The sequence below is a fragment of the Podarcis muralis genome, chromosome 1 (genome assembly GCF_964188315.1).
Source record: "Podarcis muralis chromosome 1, rPodMur119.hap1.1, whole genome shotgun sequence".
Lineage (NCBI taxonomy): Eukaryota > Metazoa > Chordata > Lepidosauria > Squamata > Lacertidae > Podarcis > Podarcis muralis.
This window is the reverse complement of record NC_135655.1, coordinates 82,514,712-82,528,072: the sequence shown is the minus strand read 5'-3', so window position 1 is coordinate 82,528,072 and position 13,361 is coordinate 82,514,712. Positions and strand designations below refer to the sequence as shown.

General features: G+C 39.8%; 4 protein-coding genes across 4 annotated transcripts in view; 1 reads left to right on the top strand and 3 right to left on the bottom strand.

Moving 5' to 3' along the window:
- LOC114601534 (apelin receptor) overlaps nucleotides 1–13,361 on the bottom strand; it is a 492,419-nt gene that overhangs the window by 22,079 nt on the left and 456,979 nt on the right. The gene's annotated exons all lie outside the window — the stretch shown is intronic.
- LOC114584781 (olfactory receptor 5AR1-like) overlaps nucleotides 1–13,361 on the top strand; it is a 38,867-nt gene that overhangs the window by 18,223 nt on the left and 7,283 nt on the right. Inside the window, exon 2 of the mRNA XM_028706879.2 lies at nucleotides 10,287–10,290. Coding sequence (XP_028562712.2) covers nucleotides 10,287–10,290 — 4 coding nt within the window. The remainder of the gene's footprint in view (nucleotides 1–10,286; nucleotides 10,291–13,361) is intronic.
- On the bottom strand, nucleotides 1,773–2,726 carry LOC114584342 (olfactory receptor 10K1-like). The gene has a single exon (XM_028706142.2). It carries the CDS (start codon nucleotides 2,724–2,726, stop codon nucleotides 1,773–1,775), a length of 954 nt encoding a protein of 317 aa, XP_028561975.2.
- On the bottom strand, nucleotides 6,802–7,755 carry LOC114584336 (olfactory receptor 10T2-like). Its single transcript, XM_077931890.1, has one exon. It carries the CDS (start codon nucleotides 7,753–7,755, stop codon nucleotides 6,802–6,804), a length of 954 nt encoding a protein of 317 aa, XP_077788016.1.

Genomic DNA, 13,361 nt, shown 5'->3' with positions numbered 1-13,361 from the left:
TGAACCCCCAAGGGAAGCTTTGAAGGTGTGTATTGGGCCTCAAAGGATCTTAGGTTTCCCCCTCCCTACCTGAGAAGGGAGCTCTAAAGGCTTCTTGCACCTGACCTGGACAGCTTCAAAGGATGATTGGACAAATCCATAGAGAAGAAGGCTATGTGTGGCTACTAGCCTTGATGGCTGTGCTCTGCCTCCATAGTCAGAGGCAGTATTGGTTCTGAATACCACTTGCTAGAAGGTACAAGAGGGAAGAGGACTCTTGTGTGCAGGTCCCACGTGCGCAGGCAGCTATGTGTTGCTACTAGCCTTGATGGCTGTGCTCTGCCTCCATAGTGGGAGGCAGTAATGGTTCTGAATACCACTTGCTAGAAGGTACTAGAGGGAAGAGGGCACTTGTGCGAAGGTCCCACTTGCTGGTTTCCCAGAGGCTTGCAGTTGGCCACTGTGAGAACAGGATATTGGATTAGATGCTCCTCTTCTATTCTTCTGTGTCAATTTCAATTTCTGTCTCTCATTCTTCCAATCTTAAATTCAGCGCTCCATATGTCAATGAATTTGCGATTTATTAAAAAAGTCCTCAATGAAATTTTATCAGCCTGTTTGTGTAAATGTATCTTAATAGTCACATTTTTTTATGCAGTTGTGATTACTAGACACAATTTAAAATGTACCATATATGCATTTTATGCACTGTTTATACTAGTATATTCATTCTGAACACATTACTGGGCTGCAGAACTGCATTGCAGAATTCAGAGAAGTGTGAATTTCAAAGGATTCCTGTGTTTCAGTATTATTATGAATGATTTACTAATGTCCTCATAAACACCTCTCTCAAGCTGATGTATAATAAACTTAGTTGTAAACAGTTAAAATACAAAAACAGCAAATGCATTTGAAACTAAAATATGGTTTTGGAATGTGCAAATTACATTCACCATAAAATGTGAACTGAATCAAGTTCCTGCCCCCGTCCTTATTCAGGATATTTTGAAAGGTGACTGAATGCTATGGACCCCATGGTGCCAAGTGGGACATGGTGGGTCTGTCACAGGAGGAGATAGGGGATTCAGAAGTTGGTGATCGGGACAGATGAAGAACAGACTTGGGAGAGGGCTCCACCCCTTTGCTTCCAGATATCACAGAAAGGGAGGGGATCCTCCTGAGTCAATCTGAGAATGAAGTTCCCACAACAGCCAAGGACATGGGTGGCCAGTCAGTTTACCCTGATGAGAGTTCTAGTCCACCAAATATCTGAAGGCAAGACATTGACTCTCCCTTCAGCGCTCCATATGTCCATGAATTTGCGATTTCTTAAAAAAGTCCTCAATGAAATTTTATCAGCCTGTTTGTGTAAATGTATCTTAATGGTCACATTTTTGTACCAACCCTTTGAGTACAAATTACTGCATACAGATTTTTTGAGTAAATATTTATTCAGGTACAAATACTGAAACAGAGAACTGGCAAACTGTATTAGGGAACGGCATGTTGTTATTTAAAACTAAGGACGAACTACCCATAATGTTCGATATTTGGATTGACATTCCTTGTATTTTTGAAAACTGAAAATGGCAATCACTGGTGGACATGATCAGGATTGGAACCAGAGAGTATGGGAGAAGTGGGGTACCCTTATCTCCTACAAAATGGTCCCAACCTAAAACGTATCGAAGTTTATTTCGCATGTCAACTAACAGCCACAGCTTAAACAACTGCATTCTCAATCAGGACTTGCATGTTTGCATTGGCAAAAAGGTCAAAATATCTTCTCTTCACAGTTTCTGAGAACGGAATGAGTGCACAACTAAGTTCTTTATGGCTATTTTAACGTCCCTATTTCTTAAGGTATAAATCACAGGGTTCAGTAGAGGGGTTAGAAAGACATAGGTCACTGAGATCAATGTGTCCTGATCTAGCGATGAGGAAGACTTGGGTCTCAAATACACAAAGGATGCACACCCAAAGTGTGTTATCACCACTGTGAGGTGGGAGGCACACGTGGAGAAGGCTTTCTGCCTTCCTACACTGGAGGGGATCCTTAGGATGGCAGAAATGATGTAATGGTATGAGACAAACATCACCATGAGGGTGCCCAGCAAAACAATGGCACAGAAAATAATGATTGCAATGTTAGTCAAGTGTAAGACCGATTCATCAATGCAAGCCAGCCTCAGCACAGGTAGGAAATCACAAAAGAAATGCCTGATTCCGTTTGACCCACAGAAGGGTAACCTAAAAATGAGGGTATTAATACTCAGTGCTATGATACATCCAGTTACACATGAAGCCGCTACCATTTGGGTACAAACCCTTTTGTTCATCAGTATATGGTACTGAAGTGGGCAGCATATTGCCACATACCGATCGTAAGCCATAGCAGCAAGCAGGAAACAGTTGTTTGCTCCAAATACAGAAAAGGAAAACATCTGCATGGCACACCCGACAAAGGAAATGGATTGACTGCCTGTCACCAGGGTTACCAGCAACTTGGGGATGGTGGCAAATGTGCTGCAGGTTTCTGATGCGGAGAATGCAAAGAGTAGAAAGTACATGGGGCTGTGTAAAGTCCGGTCAAACAGGATGACAGACATGATGGTGAGGTTGAAGACCAGGATCGTGCCATATATAAGAGAGAAACCCAGGAAAAGTAGAGTTGGTTTCTTTCCAAAGACAGAAAAGCCCAGCAAGAGAAATTCAGTCACTGAGCTGTCATTTGCCTTATTCATGTTGCCAATAATGTTATCTGACCTGAAAGGAAAATGAAAGTGAAGTCTTATTAGTTTATAAACATCTTTCTGATCTAACCCTTGAGATTAACCCTGCCTTGAGGTTTTGAAATTTGAATTACTGCAAATGTATGGCTGGACAAATCTATCTATATCAGTTTCTCATTTTTTGAATCTTCACCATGCCATAATTCCTTGCCAGTTCAAGTATTTTTTTTAAGTCCTTTTGGAAATTCATAAGCTGCTCAGTATTCATTTTTTCTTAAAATGGACATATCTGTAAGCAACGTTGCTTGATATAATTAATCTATATATGTTGTATTTCATGTATATATGACTATTTATGAGAACCTTCCCTCTATATGCAGCTTTTGCATGGGAAAGTTCAAAGAAGTGGAAATTTTGAAGGACAGGCATGTTTTGGCCTTTGCATTGCTTTAACAACAGCAAACTATGTAGTTTCACATTCAAGTGTGAAGAGGACCAAATTTCTCCCTCGTCTCCTGCAGTGAACCATCCTCTGTCACCTATTTTGAGGCCTAGTAGCACTTTGTTGCATAACACAGGTAAAAAATATACCGTACTTCATCTAATCCTAATAGATGGTATAGGACTGAAGAAACTCACCAATCTGAATACAAGCCAATTTCCCGACTCGTTCCTCATGCAGCTCCTGTTTCTCTCAGGCTTTAAAGTACAGTAACTCCTTTCCCATTTGGCAACTGCATTTTTAAAATGAGCACTGAAACTAAATGGAGATTAGCTTGAATGCATGAAGAGATGGATGGTACCATCTCCTAGTATCTTACCTCCAGCTAGAATAACTCAGCTCTGCAGTTGTGGGAGACCCCACTTTGATACTATGCAATTAATATAAGCACTGGTTCACCACTTGGGAACATATTCCCCAGATAATACAGAGTATGCAAAACTTAGATAGAATAATTCCGCTCTGTAGTTAGATGGTAAAGGAGATGGCTTTGGTCAATAAAGCTGAGTACAGTATTGATATAAATGTTTTGAATTTTTTTCTTATTTAAAATTATGTTTATTCCCCAAGTTTATGACATTTTAAAATGAAAGAAATGCAAAAATATAGTGTGTCATGTTATTTAGACTGAAATAGTGTGTCTTTTTATAGATCCTAAATAGTAACAAGTTTTGCTTTCTCACCTAAGTTGAAGAAAGATAAATTGTTTTTCTTTTCAATTGCCCATGGGGTCAAAAACTAGGGCTGTGCACAGTACTCATAATTTGGCCCTGGCCCAATTTGGCAATCCTGATTTTTTAAACCATTGTTTTAGAAACTGCTTTGAGGTTTGTTTTTGTTTTTTTACTATGAAACATTAGATAAATTTTGTGAAATAAATAATTTCAAGAATCATGATTAGGCTTCAATCTGGCTGAGACTGATCTGAACCCAAGGCAACCTGGACCCTAAATTTCATCAGGAGTTTTATAAAGGCCATAATTAAAAAGATAATGGTTTAAGCTCTAATTGAACATGTGGTCAGTGTGTCTTCCTGCCCCACCCGAGAAGGTGTAATCAGGGTTATACAACTCAGTGTGGTTGGTGACCTTGTCTCACTCCCCCCTCCTAGCCCAGGTTCAACCAGGGTATTAAGCCCTAATGAAACATGTGGTTGGCAATAAGCAGTGGGGGAAGAGGGAGACAATGGCGGTGGGATTGTCTGACTACATCATCTACTTCCCACTCTCCTCACCACCTGACTGCCTCTCCATTTTGACAAACACTGGATTGCTCCAGGTGGATCTAAGAGAATCATGGGCTGCCTTGACTCACTCAGCCGGAATGAGTTTGGGATCAAGGATTTGCTCTGAGCAGATGCACAGGACGAATAAAAGCCACAACCATCTCCTGTATTTCCAAGCTTCATGGAGTGAGTGCTGTGAAAGCAAAGAAGCACCTGTACACTTTAGATTCCTCCCTATCTTGTCTTCTGAGTTTTGTGGTCAGGCCTCAAAACTTTGGGGTTTCATTGAGCCTGCTAACACCAAACATCTGAATGTTAAACTGAAAAGCCACTTTATATTAAGTACAAGAAGGGTTCTAACATGTACAGTGAAAAATGGGTTGAGTAAGTATGTCCAAGGTCTGTGGTAGGATGAGAGATTGTATGATGCTAGGGTTGGAAAAGGCGCATGGGTAGAGGATGAATGGTTAAGATGACATATATCTTACAATACAGGAAATGCTCTCATAGACTCTTTGAATTCTGCCCTGTAAACCATTACTAAGTCTGAATGAATGGGAATTTTGTTCGAGCCTCCATATTTGAACCCCCATGGGAAGCTTTGAAGGTGTGTATTGGGCCTCAAAGGAGCTTAGGTTTTCCCCTCCCTACCTGAGAAGGGAGCTCTAAAGGCTTCTTGCACCCAACCTGGACAGTTTCAAAGGATGATTGGATAAATTCATAGAGAAGAAGGCTATGTGTGGCTACTAGCCTTGATGGCTGTGCTCTGCCTCCATAGTGGGAGGCAGTAATGGTTCTGAATACCACTTGCTAGAAGCTTCAAGAGGGAAGAGGGCTCTTGTGCGCAGGTCCCACTTGCTGGTTTCGCACAGGCATGTAATTGGCCACTGTGAGAACAGGATATTGGACTAGATGCTTCTCTTCTATTCTTCTGTGTCAATTTCAATTTCTGTCTCCATTTTTCCAATCTTAAATTCAGCGCTCCACATTTCCATGAATTTGCAATTTATAAAAAAAGTCCTCAATGAAATTTTATCAGCCTGTTCGTGTAAATGTATCTTAATGGTCACATTTTTTTATGGAGTTGTGATTACTATACACATTTTACAATGTACCATGTGTGCATTTTTATGCACCTTTTATACTAGTAGATTCATTCTGAACACATTACCGGGCTGCAGAATCGCATTGCAGAATTCAATTTACTAATCTCAATTCAATTTACTAATCTCCTCATAAACACCTCTCTCAAGGTGATGTATAATAAACTTAGTTGTAAACAGTAAAGATACAGAAGCAGCAACTGCATTTAAAACTAAAATATGGTTTTGGAATGTGCAAATTAGATTCACCCTAAAGTGTGAACTGAATAAACAACAACAACAACAATTTATTAGTTCTACCCCGCCCATCTGGCTGGGTTTCCCCAGGCCCTCTGGGTGGCTTTAAACAGAACATTAAAAACAGAATAAAACTTTAAACATTAAAAATTTCCCTAAACAGAGCTGCCTTCAGATGTCTTCTGAAAGTTGGATAGTTGTTTATTTCCTTCACATCTGATGGGAGGGCATTCCACAGGGCGGGCGCCACTACTGAGAAGGCCCTCTGCCTGGTAACCTGTAATCAAGTTCCTTCCCCCGTCCTTCTTCAGGATATTCTGAAACCTGACTAATTGTTATGGACCCCATGGTGCCAAGTGGGACATGGTGGGTCTGTCACAAGAGGAGACAGAGCATTCAGAAGTTGGGATTTGGGACAGATGAAGAGGTGACAAGGAAGAGGGTTCTACCCCTTTGCTCCCAGATATCACAGAAAGGGAGGGGATCCTCCTCTGTCAGTCTCTTCCCCACATTCTGAGAATGAAGTACCCATGACAGCCAAGGACATGGCTGGCCAGTCAGTTCACCCTGATGAGAGTTCTAGTCCACCAAATATCTGAAGGGAAGACATTGACTCTCCCTGATCTAACAGATACCAACCCTTAGAGTACAAATTACTGCGTACAGATTTTTTGAGTAAATATTTATTCAGGAACAAATACTGAAACAGTGGACTGGCAAACTGTATTAGAGAACGGTATGTTGTTATTTAAAACTAAGGCCAAACTACCCATAATGTTCAATATTTGGATTGACATTCCTTGTATTTTTGAAAACTAAAGATGACAGTCATTGGTGGACATGATCAGGATTGGAACCAGAGAGTATGGGAGAAGTGGGGTACCTTTATCTCCTAAACCATGTTCCCCACCCTAAATCATATCCAAGTTTATTTCTCATGTCAAATAACGGCCGCAGCTTAAACAACTGCATTCTCAATCAGGACGTGCATGTTCATTGACAGGTCAAAATTCCTTCTCTTCACAGTTTCTGAGAACGGAATGAGTGCGCTAGTAATTTCTTTATGGCTATTTTAACGCCCCTGTTTCTTAAGGTATAAATCACAGGGTTCAGTAGAGGGGTTAGAAAGACATAAGTCACTGAGATCAATGTATCCTGATCTAGCGATGAGGAAGACTTGGGTCTCAAATACACAAAGGATGCACACCCAAAGTGTGTTATCACCACTGTGAGGTGGGAGGCACACGTGGAGAAGGCTTTCTGCCTTCCTACACTGGAGGGGATCCTTAGGATGGCAGAAATGATGTAAAAGTATGAGACAAACATCAGTAAGACTGTGCCCAGCAAAACAATGGCACACAAAATAATGATTGCAATGTTAGTCAAGTGCAAGACCAATTCATCAATGCAAGCCAGCCTCAGCACAGGTAGGAGATCACAAAAGAAATGCCTGATTCCATTTGGCCCACAGAAGGGCAACCTGAAAATGAGAGTATTAATACTCAGTGCTATGATACATCCAGTTACAAATGAAGCTGCTACCATTTGGGTACAAATTCTTTTGTTCATCAGTACCTGATACTGAAGTGGGCAGCATATTGCCACATACCGATCGTAAGCCATAGCAGCAAGCAGGCAACAATTGTTTGCTGCAAATACAGAAAAGAAGAACATCTGCATGGCACACCCAACAAAGGAAATGGATTGACTGCCTGTCACCAGGGTCACCAGCAACTTGGGGATGGTTGCAAATGTGATGCAGGTTTCTGATGCGGAGAATGTAAAGAGTAGAAAGTACATGGGGCTGTGTAAAGTCCGGTCGAACAGGATGACAGACATGATGGTGAGGTTGAAGACCAGGATCGTGCCATATATAAGAGAGAAACCTAGGAAGAGTAGAGTTGGTTTCTTTCCAAAGACAGAAAAGCCCAGCAAGAGAAATTCAGTCACTGAGCTGTCATTTCCCTTATTCATGTTGCCAATAATGTTATCTGACCTGAAAGGAAAAAGGAAGTGAAGTTTATTAGTTTTAAAAAATCTTTCTGATCCAACCCTTGGCATTAACCCTTCCTCGAGGTTTTGAAATACATTGGAATTACTGCAAATGTATGGCTGGAGAAATCTATCTATTTTAGTTTCTTATTTTTCAAAACTTCACCATGCCATAGTTCCTTGCCAGTTCAAGTATTTCTTTTTAAAGACCATTTGGAAATTCATAAGCAGTTTAGAATTCATTTTTTCCTAATATTCACATATTTGTAAGCAACGTTACTTACTATAATTAATCTATATATGTTGTATTTCATGTACCGTATTTTTCACTCTATAAGACGCACTTTTTCCCTCCTAAAAAGTAAGGGAAAATGTGTGTGCGTCTCATGGAGCGAATGCAGGCTGTGCAGCAATCCCTCTTGCTGTTCTGGTTTCAGGGATAGCCGCGCGAAGCCTCCTCAACAACATTTGATTCAGAATTTTTTCTTTCTTGCTTTCCTCCTCTAAAAACTAGGTGCGTCTTATAGTTGGTGCGTCTTATAGTGTGAAAAATACGGTATGCATATGGATATTTATGAGCACCTTCCCTCAATATGCAGCTTTTGCATGGGAAAGTTCAAAGAAGTGGAAATTTTGAAGGACAGGCATGGAGAGGGTAACAACGTTCAGATTTTTGGGCATTGAATTACAAGAGGATCTGTCCTGGAGTGTCAACACAAGGGGGCTTGTGAAGAAGGTGCAGCAGAGACTGTACTTTTTGAGAATTCTAAGGAAAAACCATCTTCCGCAGAAACTGCTGCTTGCCTTCTATCACTGTGCCATTGAGAGCGTGCTCACTTATGGCTTATGTGTGTGGTACGGAAGCTGTACTACCCAGGACAGGATGGGGTTGTGCAGAGTTGTTAAGGCAGCAGAGAGCATTGTTGGCTGCCCACTCTCCACCTTAGAGCAGATTTATGCCACAAGGTGCCATAGGAAGGCACTGGACATAGTAAAAGATCCATCGCATCCTGGTCACTGTCTCTTCGAGCTCCTGCCGTCGGGACGGAGATACAGGACGATGAAGACAAGAACGAGCCGTCTTAAGAACAGCTTCTTCTCCAGAGCGATCTCGGCCCTGAATGGAAAGCCTGGACTTTGAAAGTCATCTAATCTTCCTTGCTGTACTATACTGTATTGTTTTAATTAGGGGTTTTATGGAGCAGTCAAGTAATTTCATTGTCCCCGAGAGGGGGTAATGACAATAAAGATATTATTATTATTATTATTATTATTATTATTATTATTATTATTATGGCCTTTGCATTGCTTTAACAATAGCAAACTATGTAGTTTCACATTCAAGCGTGAAGAGGACCAAATTTCTCCCTCGTCTCTTGCAGTGAACTATCCTGTCACCTATTCTGAGGCTGAGTAGCACTTTGAAAAAAAAGAGATCTCTGTCTTTTTAGGCTTTGTTACATAAGACAGTTAAAGAAGATGCTTCATCTAATCTGAATAGATGGTATAGGACTGAAGAAAGGCTCCAATTTGAATACAAGCAAATTTTCTGACTCGTTCCTCATGCAGCTTCTCTTACTCTCTCAGGCTTTAAGAGCAACTCCTTTCCTGTTTGTCAACTGCATTTTTAAAATGGGCACTGAAACAAAATGGAGATTAGCTTGAATGCATGAAGAGATGGATGCTACCATCTCCTAGTATCTTACCTCCAGCTAGAATAACGCAGCTCTCCAGTTGTGGGAGACCCCACTTTGATACTATGCTATTAATATAAGCACTGGTTCACCACTTGGGAACATATTCCCCAGATAATACAGAGTATGCAAAACTTAGATAGAATAATTCCGCTCTGGAGTTAGATGGTAAAGGAGATGGCTTTGGTCAATAAAGCTGAGTATTGATGTAAATGTTTTGAATTTATTTCTTATTTAAAATTATGCTTATTCCCCACATTTATGACATTTTAAAAAGAAAATTATGCAAAAATATAGTGTATCATGTTATCAAGACTAAAATGGTGTGTCTTTTTATAGATCCTAAACAGTGATAATTTTTGCTTTCTCACCTCTGTTATAGACAGATAAATTTCCTTTCTTTTCAATTAAAAAAGGTAAAGGGACCCCTGACCATTAGGTCCAGTTGTGGCCGACTCTGGGGTTGCGGCGCTCATCTCGCTTTTTTTTATTACTGGCCGAGGGAGCCGGGGTACAGCTTCCGGGTCATGTGGCCAGCATGACTAAGCCGCTTCTGGAGAACCAGAGCAGCACACGGGGTTAAAAACAGTAATCATAATTTGGCCCAGGCCCAATTTGACAATCTGATTTTTAAACCATTGTTTTAGAAACTGCTTTGAGGGTTTGTTTTTGTTTTTTACTATGAAATAATAATAAAAATAATCAACTTTTATTTATATCCCGCACTCCCTGGCCATGACTTGGCTCAGGGCAGCTAACATCAAATATATAACACTGATATAAAATCAAACAGTAATTAAATTACCTCCTAAAAACAAGTCAGGTTCAAATTAAAATCTAATTAGATGGCTTTCCGCAGGATTAGGGTTGGGAGCCGTAAATGTTCATTACATGCATTTTGTGAAATAAATTCAAGAATCATGATTAGGCTTCAATCTGGCTGAGATTGATCTGAACCCAGGCCAACCTTGGCCCTAAATTTAATCAGGAGTTCTATAAAGGCCATAATTAAAAAGATAGCAGTTTAAGTTCTAATTGAACATGAGGTCAGTGTGTCTTCCCGCCCCACCAGAGAAGGTGTAATCAGGGTTATACAACTCAATGTGGTTGGTGACCTTGTCTCACTCCCCCCTCCTAGCCCAGGTTCAACCAGGGTGTTAAGCCCTAATGAAACATGTGGTTGGCAATAAGTAGTGGGGGAAAAGGGAGACAATGGAGGTGGGATTGTCTGACTACATCATCTCCTTCCCACTCTCCTCATCACCTGACTGCCTCTCCATTTTGACAAACACTGGATTGCTCCAGGTGGATCTATGGGCTGCCTTGACTCACTCAGCCGGAATGAGTTTGGGATCAAGGATTTGCTCTGAGCAGATGCACAGGCCGAATAAAAGCCACAATCATCTCCTGCATTTCCAAGCTTCATGGAGTGAGTGTTGTTGAAGCAAAGAAGCACCTGTACACTTTAGATTTTTGTTTATTTATTTAATTTTATTAATTTTACAAATATTTTCATACATGACATTTTTGTTTGCAAAAAAACAACAACATTTGGCTCCCTGAGACTGTGACTTCTCTCCTCCCGAATGATGGTTTTCAAACCTAATCTTTGTATACTGGATTTTCCTCTATTTCTTATTTCTGTTAAATCATAACCTTATATACAGTAATACTTACTTACCGTAACTACAATACATAATAAGTGATAAAATTAACCTTACAAAACTTTCAATAAGCCTGCTAGCGTTGTTAATTGTTTACAGTTGTATTTCAAATATAACAAATTTATTCCAATTTTTCAGAAAAACATGATCCTGCTGGTTCCGGATTTTTCCCATCAGTTTCGCCAGTTTGGCATAGTCCAGTAATTTCATCTGCCACTCTTCTTTTGTTGATAGATCCCCCTGCTCCCATCTTTGGGCTAATAACATTCTCGCTGCAGTTATTGCATATAAAAACAATGTTTTGTCCTGCTTGTGTATTTCTCTACCTACAATACCTAATAAGAAATCTTCTGGGGTTGTTTTTTTTTAATAAACATATATTTCAACATTTTTTTAAAGTTCATCATTTATAATTTCCCAGAAAGCTTTCACCTCTTTACAAACCCACCACATATAACAAAGGTACCCTCTTATTCTTTACATTTCCAACATAAATTATTTATTCTATACATTTTTGCTAATTTCACTGGTGTTAGGTACCATCTGTACATCATTTTCATTTCATTTTCTTTATGCAAGCTGCAAGCAGTAAAATTTATTCCATCTTTCCACAATCTTTCCCAATCTTTTAACTGTATATTATGACCAATATCTTTTGCCCAATGTATCATTACTGATTTTACTTCTTCATCTTTCGTATGCCATTCCAAAAGTAACATACATTTTTGACAATATTTTTACTTTATTACTTAATAAATCCATTTCAAACCTAGATCTTGTAAATTCAAATCAGTTTTTCTTTTTATCTTCTTTAAAGACTTCATTTATTTGCCAATAATGCAACTGATCATTTAGTAAATTTTTTATCTCATAAGGTTTCAATTTCCACTGATTCTTCATCTCTATCACCAAATCTCCACAGGTGGCCCACTTTTCTTCCATGTTTGACTTTTTCACAGTTGTTGCCTTTAGCAGCAACAGCCACCAAGGTGCTTTCCTTTCTAATAAACTCTTATATCTATTCCACACCTCATAGATTGGTTTTCAAATTATGTGGTTCAGAAAACCTTTATGAACTTTTACCTTCTCATACCATAAATATGCGTGCCATCCAAATCTATTATCAAACCCTTCCAATCTAGTAGATATGTATTTTCTAACAATATGCAGTCCCTTAACCAGCATAGGCAAGAAGCTTCATAATACAATTTTAAATCTGGTAGGGAAAAGCCTCCTCTCTCTTTAACATCTGTAAGTAATTTTAATTTCAATTTAGGTTCCCCCCCCTGGCCCAATAAATTTCGTTATTGCTTTTTGCCACTCTTTAAAGTTACAAACACCTTTTATAATTGGGATTTACTGAAATAAAAATAACATTTTGGGTAGCACATTCATTTTAATTGCTGATATTCTACCCCATAGAGATAGTTACATCCTTCCCCACACTTCGAAGTCTCTTTTAATACCATTCCATACCGGTGTGTAGTTATCTTTAAACAAACACTTTAGATTCCTCTTTAACTCATCTTCCCAGTTTTGTGGTCAGGCCATGAAACTTTGGGGTTTTACTGAGTCTGCTAATACCGAATGTTTGAATGTAGAAATGAAAAGCCCCTCTAAATAGAGTACAAGGAAGGTTCTAACATGTACAGTGAAAAATGGGTTGAGTAAGTATGTCCAAGGACTGGCTGGATGAACGATTGTAAGAGACTAGGGTGGAAGAAGGTAGATGGGTAAAGGATGAATGATTAAGGTCTTAGGTTTCCCCCTCCCTACCAGAGAAGGAGAGCTCTAAAGGCTTCTTGCACCCTACCTGGACAGCTTCAAAGGATGATTCAACAAATTCATGGAGAAGAAGGCTATATGTGGCAACTAGCCTTGACGGCTATGCTCTGCCTCCATAGTTGAAATAATACTGACTGATTGTTATGGACCCTATGGTGCCAACTGGAACATGGTGGGTCTGCCACAGGAGGAGACAGAGCATTTAGAAGTTGGGATTTGAGATAGATGAAGAACAGACTTGGGAGAGGGCTCCACCACTTTGCTTCCAGATATCAGAGAAAGGGAGGGGATCTTCCTGAGTCAGTCTGAGAATGAAGTTCCCATGGGAGCCAAGGTCATGGCAGGCCAGCCAGTTCTACCTGATGGAAGTTCTAGTCCACCAAATATCTGAAGGTCAAGACATTGACTTTTCCTGATCTAACAGATATCAGCCCTTAGAGTACAA